The sequence below is a fragment of the Chaetura pelagica genome, unplaced genomic scaffold (genome assembly GCF_000747805.2).
Source record: "Chaetura pelagica isolate M959 unplaced genomic scaffold, ChaPel_1.0 scaffold159, whole genome shotgun sequence".
Classification (NCBI taxonomy): Eukaryota; Metazoa; Chordata; class Aves; order Apodiformes; family Apodidae; genus Chaetura; species Chaetura pelagica.
Window position 1 is genome coordinate 3,927,968 of NW_009954555.1, and position 9,410 is coordinate 3,937,377.

The 9,410-nt window shown below is 49.8% G+C and overlaps 1 protein-coding gene across 1 annotated transcript in view; it reads left to right on the top strand.

The window, feature by feature from the left end:
• ATAD3A (ATPase family, AAA domain containing 3A) overlaps nt 1–9,410 on the top strand; it is a 21,395-nt gene that overhangs the window by 1,718 nt on the left and 10,267 nt on the right. The window contains 11 exon segments of the mRNA XM_010005179.1: nt 1,125–1,184; nt 1,491–1,576; nt 1,847–2,005; nt 3,044–3,113; nt 4,491–4,646; nt 4,842–4,898; nt 5,595–5,720; nt 6,852–6,976; nt 8,842–8,893; nt 9,366–9,404; nt 9,406–9,410. The exon segment at nt 9,406–9,410 is cut by the window's right edge and continues 48 nt beyond it. Coding sequence (XP_010003481.1) covers nt 1,125–1,184; nt 1,491–1,576; nt 1,847–2,005; nt 3,044–3,113; nt 4,491–4,646; nt 4,842–4,898; nt 5,595–5,720; nt 6,852–6,976; nt 8,842–8,893; nt 9,366–9,404; nt 9,406–9,410 — 935 coding nt within the window.

The window sequence follows — 9,410 nt, forward strand, 5'->3', positions numbered from 1 at the left end:
TAAGTGTGTGTGTCTTAGCCTGGGCCACTAAATGGCTCTTCAGTTTTTTGGATTTCAGTCCCAAGTAGCCTACAACCCTGTTTTCTTTCAAATTTGATCTTTAAGACAGGAAAAAATAACTTTAGAGGAGAAATGGTGAAGATCTGGGAGTTGGCAGAGGCAGGGAGCAGTGCTGGTGTCTTCTGGAGTGGCAATAATACTGAAATGGGGGGAATGAAAGGCAGATTTTGTGCTGAAAGATCTCATGTGGTGACTTTTTACTTGAAGAGCACAAGAAATGAAGGAATTGGTTAATTGTGATTGGTTGTCTGGCTTGGGAAGGGAACTGAACCTGCTTTTGATCCTGCCAGAGTTTGGACTTTGAGCGGGGCTGGCTCGGGAGGCAGGTTCACAGCCACCTGCTCTGCTCAGCTCTCTTCAGCTCTTGCACTTCACAGGGCAGCATTTGCAGCCAGAGCAAACCTGATCATGGTTCATTTGCCTCTGATTAATTGGCCAAGCTTGGCAGCTGCTGAGGAGAAATCCTGCAAGTTGCTCTGGTGTGTTCGGGACGGAGAGTAATGTCACCCCTGGTGCTGAGTCCTCCTTGCTGATGGCTCTGGGCCCTCAGGCCACTTGCAGTTGAGTGGAGGTGACGTGGGGTTGTTTGCCAGTTGCAGTGGGAAATCAGTGAAAGAAATGAATGAGGAGCAAGGAAGGCAGTGAGGAGCAGAGCTCACCTGGCAGGCAGCATCTCCTGACAGTTCTCTGCCCGCAGCCGCCACCCCAGGTAACGCCTTTTAGAACATGACAAAAAAGTTCTTCCTCAGTAGATTAAGTCCCTTCTGGGCCAAGCAGCACCCCTGCTTAGCTTTTCTATCTGTGATACCTTAAAATTAAGTCAGACTATGTGCCTTTCTCAGCACAGAGAGGTTTTTGGTGCTGCCTGGAGATATTTTGCCCCAAACTTCGCCCTGTTTGTGCTCAAACCCAGGATTATTTTTTGTTGTTGTTTTGAGTTGTTTTTTTTAATATTTTGCTTTGCTTTGGGGTGTTTTTTTTTCCCCTAAAATCATTGGTCTTAGGACAAGGTTCTCAGTGTCTAACCTTTATATTCTGAACCCTCTTTCTGTTTGGCTTTGAAGAGAGCCCAGTACCAGGACAAGCTGGCCCGGCAGCGCTACGACGAGCAGATGCGGCAGCAGGTAGGACAGGCTGGGAACTGGGAACAAGTAGGTGGCTTCCCTACCTTCAAAGTGGGGTCTGGAATCCTGCCCTGTCCTGCTGGGCACAGCTGCTTTCATCTGTACTAAGCCCTTGACACCAGCAGGGCCAAAAGGAGCTAGGGGAGTGGGATGAAGGGCAGGAATCTGGGCGGTGGGGGGAGCAGCAGTGCAACCTGAGCACTGGCTTCTTCAGAACATTGGTGGCACTTCAGCTTGCCCAAATGCCTCCTTGACTGAGCTCTTTCAGCTTTTTAACACCTCTTCTGCTGTCCTCTGTGCCTGCAGCAACTCGCTAATGAGGAGAATCTGAGGAAGCAGGAAGAATCTGTGCAGAAGCAGGAAGCCATGAGGCGTGGTGAGCGGCTCATTTTGTCTGACCTCAAGCTCCCTCTTCCAGTTTAAACCCATCACCCCTGCTGCTGTCACTGCCCTCTCTGCTTTCCCTCCCAGCTTTCCTGGAGCCCCTTCAGGCACTGGCAGGTGCTCTCAGGTCTCCCTGGAGCCAAAATATTAATCTATCAGTACTAAAGAGTTCTCTTCCTTCCACTGGTCTTGCTCTGCTGTGAGCCGAGTGTCAGCCCAGGGCAGGCTCTAGCGCGGCGGCTTTCACAGAGGGTTTCTCAGGGCCTGAACCCCCCCAGCCCCTCTCCAGATCTTCCCCATCCTCTCCCCTGCCTCACCTCGGTGCCCGGGGGGGACTCACCCAGCCGTGCTGTGCTCAGGGAGAACGCGGACGTGACGCGGGAGCAGATCCGCCTGAAGGCGGCCGAGCATCGCCAGACCGTGCTCGAGTCCCTCAAGTAGGTGCAGACCCACCCCGGGGCAGGGCTGGTGCTGCTGCTGCCTGGGGCACCGGGCTCGGGGCTCCTCCTGGCGCTGGGGGCCTGAAGTGTGTGCGCTGGTTGGGCTCTGAGTGACGGGAGCTCAGGGTCCTCGAGTGGTTTGGGTTGAAAAGGACCTGAAAGATCAGCCAGACCCACCCCCTGCATGGGCAGGGACACCTCCCAGCAGCCCAGGCTGCTCCAAGCCCCATCCAACCTGCCCTTCAACACCCCCAGGGATGGAGCAGCCACAGCTTCCCTGGACAACCTGGGCCAGGCTCTCACCACCCTCACACTCCACAATTTCCCCCTCATGTCTCACCTCAATCTCCCCTCCTCCAGTTTTAATCCATCCCCCCTTGTCCTCTCCCTCCCTGCCCTTGTCCCAAGCCCCTCCCCAGCTTTCCTGGAGCCCCTTCAGGCACTGGCAGGTGCTCTAAGGTCTCCCCAGAGCCAAAATATTAATAATATTAAAGAGCTCTCTTCCTTCCACTGGTCTGGCTCCATTGTGAGCTGAGTGTCAACCAGGGACACTAGTTCTAGAGTTGTGGATTTTATAGAGAGTTTCTAACAGGTTCCTTCAGGCTCATTCCCTGAGACCAAGACTCCATTACTCTGAAAACCCTCAGAGCTCTGAGTTCCACAGGCCATAAAGCTGTGAAGCAGCCATTCTCCAAGGGAGTGGGCATTTAGGCTGGTCATTTGTTCATTTTCAGTCTGTTGAGGTTTTTTTAATTGAAAAAGCTTTAGGATTAAATTACCTTTTATTACAGTTCAGCACCAATAATGTATTAAATAAACTGAAATCATCTTAATGGCAAATGCTTTCCTGGATTCAGTCCCAGATGAGGTGCAGGCATCAGATGATAATCAGTTTATTTGCCATGCTTGTGCATGTTTCAGTTCCCAGGTGAGCTCTCCATCAGCCTTGACTGCTTCTGAGGATGATTATGATCAAGTTGTCTTGTAAATTGTTTTCCATTCAGTCCCTGAAATCCTTTTCTCCTGCCCCCTCAGGACAGCTGGGATGCTCTTTGGGGAAGGGTTCCGTGCCTTTGTGACAGACTGGGATAAAGTTACAGCCACGGTAAGGCTGGGATGTGCACCAGGAAAGTTTGTCAATGTGTGCTTAACTAGCTCCTTTCATCCCCCTAAACCAGTGGTCTCCAAACCTTTTGATCACAAGCCCCTTGCAGCACAACATTCCTGAGCACACTCCCTGGGGAAGGGATCCATCCTGGAAGTGTTTTGCTTTTCAATGACAATGTTAAGGCACATTATTTTGAGGCCACAGAGACATTCTCCAGTGCTCCCTTCCTGCTGCAGCCTGTCTCTTCTGGGACTTCAAGGCCTTGCAGGACAGGACCCTTTGCTTCTTACCTCACAACTTGACATCTCATTTGGATGTAGCCTAGAGAGCACTTGGAGAATTGTTACATGTGCTAAATAATAGCTGGGCCTTATAGTCTTTCTGGTCTCCAACATCTTTTCACAGGACAAAAGAGCATGGCAGTGGCTTCTCATGGGCATAAAGTTGTTTCTCAGGATCAATCAAACCAAAACTTTACAGTGAAAATGTATTTTTAGCAGCCTGGCTTGTTCAAGTGGACATTTTGCTTTAAGTCAGTCCCCACCATCTGCTCCATCCTCCAGCTCTGTACTGCCAGGCTGACACAAACCCACTTTGCCTGAGTGCTCTGAGGAGAACAAGACATTTAGTGGATCCATTTGTGATCTGGAGGCTGCACCTGCAATGTCTGCAGGGTTCTGAGCCTTTTGCAGATGAGTGCTTGGTGCTTTTAGCTGAATATTCTCTTGACCCAGATAACAAGTTTCATGCATTATGGTCAGTTTTGCTTCTGACAAGCTCTTGTCTTGTGAATTTGGGACATTTAGCTTACCAAAATAAAAGTATATGTATTTTTGGAAAGGAGGTAGCACAGCTGGAACTCCTGTGTTCTATGGCTTTGAAAAATGACTATAAGGTAAGAATTAGTCAGTTATTTTAGGGTTCCTCTAAATCAGCCCTGCCCTTTCAGCTCCTCCTGCTGGAATGGCTGCTTTGTCCTCCCTCTTCCCATCCACCCAGCCTCAAAGGTTCTGCTCCAAGTTTTTTGGGTTTGTAGCAAAGCCTGGTGGCTGTTTGTCCTAATCCTTACTGAGTGGAAAGTCTGAGAAGCCACACAGGTTCTGAGCAGGGAGTACTTGCTGCTGGATACATGACTCCATGATGACCTGGGCTGCTTCTGCCTTTCCCACTGCAGGGTGCAGGAGCACTGAATGCCCCATGAACAGGGAGTGTGGGACCTTGGCTGGCTGAACAGAGAGAAAACATCTTACCCAAATTAACTCCCTCTTGGTCAGCATTTGTCCTGAATCTCAGTTCCCCACCGCAGGGCGTGTGACATGCAGCAGAGCTGCCTTGCCCAGTGTTTTTCCTAACCCTTCTGCCCTTCCTTTGCAGGTGGCAGGTCTGACCCTGCTGGCAGTGGGTGTTTACTCTGCCAAGAATGCCACAGCAGTGGCAGGGAGATACATAGAGGCACGTTTGGGCAAACCTTCCCTGGTGAGGGAGACGTCCCGCATCACCGTGCTGGAGGCACTGAAACATCCCATCAAGGTAAAACCCACCTCTGGTTCTGTGCTATGCTCAGCCACAAGGCTGCAAAACTCCTTTTGCAGCTCTCTGTGTCAGGCAGGGAGCTGTCAGTGGGTCTGGGAGTAGATGTAGTATGAGGTGGGCTGAGGTGATTGTTATTTTCTGTGTCCTGGGGAGTTGCCAGAACCGGGGCTGATTCCTTCATCTCCTCTCCAGGTTGGTCAGCGTCTCACCAGCAAAGCTCAGGATGCCCTGGAAGGAGTTGTTCTCAGTGTGAGTATTCTATTCTCTTGTCTTGCTTGGGATTCTACATATGAAGCCATTTCCTTACTCTCCAAAAGCTGTAATTCCATTAATTCTGGAGACAGGGCACCCTCGGAGCACTGAGACCATAAACAAGCTCCTGTGTTCAGCCTGTGGGCCAAAAAGCTGAAGAAGTCCCTGTGTTTGCCCATCTTGTGCATGGATCTTAACCTGCTAATTGGGGCTGCTTTTGTGTATTTGCTTTTTAATTGGTTCCTGGATGTCAGGCAAATTGGAGTGTTTCTTGAGGCTGCTGAGAGGAAATGCTCCTCCAGGAGCAGCTTTGTCTCAGTGTCTCTACCAGTGCAGTAACCACTATGAACATGAATGGTTATGAGTGAGATGAAAGAGTTGCTTTTATCCTGACATGTCCCTCCCAGGGTGTTCAGTAGGAAGTGGATATTTGCATGTTGTCAGTTCCTACAGTAGTTTCTGCACTGCTGCTTTTTGTTACAAGAAGAGTTGTAGCCAAGTGGACAGAACTTGGAGTAAATCCTGACACAAAGGGCAAGTGACCCTGGTCTGAAGAGAGAAGCAGCTGAAATTTAAGCTTCAAGGCTGGAGGCTGTGGGAGTCCTGCCTTGGTCCTGCTGGTACTGGTGTCTGAACCTGATAGATGATGTTTCTTGGTACTTCTGTTCCTTGACTTTTACCCTTTCCTTGCAGCCCCAGCTGGAAGCACGTGTGAGAGACATTGCCATAGCCACAAGAAATACAAAAAAGAACAAAAGCCTCTACAGGAATATCCTTATGTATGGTCCTCCTGGCACTGGGAAGACCCTCTTTGCCAAGGTAAAACCCTGCCAAGGTTCTGACAACCTGCATATTTCAGGGTGCTCTGGAAACCTCAGGCTCTCAGCACCCTCTCTGACCTGAAACTTGTAGTATTGTGTAAACTTGGTGATGATCTGGCTCTGTTGGGAAGGAAAGAGGCCACCCAGCCTCCTTCAGCTCTGAGGTGGCACAGACACTTGGATTATAGTGCTGGCAAAAGGCCCTTCCCTCTGGAAAAAGCACCTGGCAACTGTGACTTGGGAGGTGGCAACAACAGCCACTGTCCCATTGCCACCTCTCTTGGTTTTATGCTTGTGCCTAAAATAGGGACTTTCCTGCTGGCACCAACCCCAGGGCAGAGGTGGGTCTGGCTTCACTGTGCACATGCAGGATGGTTTTTGCATGGATTTCAGTCAAGATTTGATTTTTAATTTGCTCTTCAGTGCTTGGGAGATACTTCCAGCAGGCCCCTGAGCTTCCTTAGAACCTTTCCCTTGGTAGCCACCAGACCACTGAGTTTGTGGCTTTAAAACACAAATTTCTACCATTTTGCCTGAATATTCCCTGAGTTCACTGCCCATTTCATTCCAAGCTTTTAATTTCTTAATAAAATTTTATTTGGGTTGTGTTAGTTAAGCATCTAGTAGATAATAGAATGGGTTGGGTGGGAAGGGACCTTAAAGTTCATCCAGTCCCACCCCCCTGCATGGGCAGGGACACCTCCCAGCAGCCCAGGCTGCTCCAAGCCCCATCCAACCTGCCCTTCAACGCTGCCAGGGATGGGGCAGCCACAGCTTCCCTGGGCAACCTGGGCCAGGCTCTCACCACCCTCACAGCAAAGAGTTTCTTCCCAATATCAACCCTGCTGCACAGAGGAAGAAAGTTATGAACTAATCCATGAAGAAAGCAGTGGGAGAAGTTAATGAGGATGGTCTAAGCACTCTCAGCAGAGCCTTCTAGGGTCATCAAACTGATCTTCCACCTTTTGTTCCCAGTCGAGCAGTGCTAAGAGCTGCCCCTGTGACTGCAGAGGTGTTGTCTTCTCTAAGAACATACCCTGTGCAAATAAACATGCTGGGAGGACTAAACTACTTCTGTTTTCCCCCTGGCCTTTCCCTGAGGCTGCTCAGCCCCCTGTGTTTCCCACAGAAACTGGCTGTGCACTCGGGCATGGATTATGCCATCATGACAGGCGGGGACGTGGCCCCCATGGGGCGGGAGGGAGTCACTGCCATGCACAAGCTCTTCGACTGGGCCAACACCAGCAGGAGAGGGTGAGTAGTGCTCACTAGTAGTTCCTCTGGGTTGGGTTTCTTGCCACAAGGAGCTGGCTGCAGTGATGCAGGTCAAACCCCTGAGCTCTTTGCTGCTCTTGCACGGGGGAGGTGACACTGCCCAGGCACAACATCTCCTCAGGTGTTCCTAGAATGGGTGAATTCTTGCTGCTCAGTAATATTTTTAGAAGGCTGAAAGCTTTTGCTCTTCTGCTCCCTCCTTTGCCCTTCTTTGCCTTCAGATTCTCCACTCACAATTTGTCTCTGCTGAGTCCACCAGGCAGGTGGAGGGATGATGCCCACTTGAAGGCAGGGACATGTGTCTTCCCAAGGGGTTGGTTTCTGGCAGTAGTTAGAAGACTTAATACAAATGGAGGTGTAACCAGGTGTTTACACTCCATGGGTATTTTGTTCCCTCCTGCATTTTCTCAGGTTTTAGGCTCCCATAGTGTTTGGATCCAGCTTCTTGTTTACTTTAAAGCCTGAAGCAGAAGTTGTGAATTAAAAGAGGATAAGGGGGAGAGGGATGCTAAAGGATTTGAGCTTAGACAGGTATGAAAGTCACAGGTTTCTATGCTTTTTCAGTCACTTTTTAAAAGCAAACTTTTAGCCTCAACATGAATGCTTTTCTGCAGATAAATCTTTACTCCTTGAGTTTGTAAGAGCTCCTAGTTAATTTGTTCATGGTAGTGTAAATGGATTTGTGCAGGCCAGAGGTAGTTGGGAAGGTGCTTGTCCAGCCAGGGTATTAAAATTCAGTAGGGAACCTGCAGGAGGTGTCAGCCTGGGGGTTTTGTGCTGGTTTGAGTGCAAGTCTTCTGTGAAAGCAGGTCTTCCTGTCCATACACACCAGCTGCAGGGACATCCCAGCATTTTATTCTGGAGAATCCAGCAATGTGAGCTGTTAGTAGTGTTGCCTTTATTAGCTGAGAGCTGTTGTGATTGAAGAGACTTCTCTGCAGAGGCTGTTGCTGAGAATATTTTCAGAAAAAACTGGACTTGAGTAAAATATGTTAATAGGCCCTGAAACCCCTGGAAAGAAAGCAGGTTTTGAAGTGAGGCAGGAAGGCAGGAGAAGCTGTGACAGCTTAATGAGCAACTTGGTTCTGTTATTGATAAACATCTTTGTGTGCTTTGCCTCTTGGGAAGAGCACTACCCTTGGGTTAGAAGTGAATTTATTTGTGTGAATTATTCATTGGCTTTAGTAATTCACTTCTCCACAGGCTGTAAAGCCATTCTGTTCCTGCCAGTGTGGTTGGGGAAGGAAAAACCCCACAAAATAACAAAGCAGGTTGCAGGGGAGGCCTCTGCTCTCAGGTTTTCAGGATGGTATAAGGAATTAAAAATGGCAGAAGATGCCAGTGTCACCAAGGTTTCTTGTGTGCTTGTGCATCTGTCTGGCTCCCTTGCACACATTTCTCCAAGCAGGTTGGAATGCTGGAAAAGCAAATCTCCCAGATCCCTGGGGAGCCAGGCCTGGGTGTCCGGGATCATCTCCAGCCTGGCAGGAGCACACGGGCACTGAGGTTACAAGCCTGTGGAAACTCCCACCTGTATTTAAAAATCTGGAGGAGCTTAAGGTTATGTGCCATGAAATTGCTTCTGGTAACCTGCCCTGAGCAGCAGGGAACAGAGCTCCAGGGGACTGGAGTCACATTTGTGGCCTGAGGTGTCTTGAGCTGCTGCCTCTCGGGATGGTTCTGGTGCAGCCGCTGGAGCGGGGCTGAGGAATGTTGCATTAGGGAATGGATTTGCTGCTGTGATCCTTTGGGCTGGTGCCTGGTGGTGGGACAAGGAGGGTCCTGGAGCCCTCTGAGCCTCACTTACCTGTCTCCTGTTACTGTGTAGTGTTTTCCTTTTGCAGCCTCCTGCTGTTCGTGGACGAGGCGGACGCGTTCCTGCGGAAGAGGGCAACGGTAAGTCCTTGGTGTGTCTGCTCTGGGGGTGCTGCAGTTCCTGAGCCCACAGCCTCCCTGCTCAGCCTGGGCAGCTGCCTTCAGCAGGCAAAAGGTTCAGCCTGGCCAATGCCTCACTCCTCACCTGTCATGCAGGGACAAGACATTAGTCAGACACTCATGCAGAGACAAGAAATGAAGTGTCTTGCAGCTGAGCAGAAGGAGCATCTCCAGGGTGAGAGGAGAATTCCTCCCTGCAAAAGAGGGGTGACACCAGCTCTTGGGAGGTTTTGCAGATGACTGGGCAGTGGGAAAGAAAGAGGCATACCTTGAAAAGAAGATTGTACCCTGGTACCCTGCAGGGTCTGGTTTTTGTCCCAACAGATACTTCTCTTGGGAGGTGTTATAACAACTGCTTCTCACTACCTAACAAAGCTACACCAGCATCTTCCCCCTGCAAAGGATTTGTTTTAAGAGTGAACCTTCTTTGCAGGAGAAAATCAGTGAAGATCTTAGAGCAACTTTAAATGCATTCCTG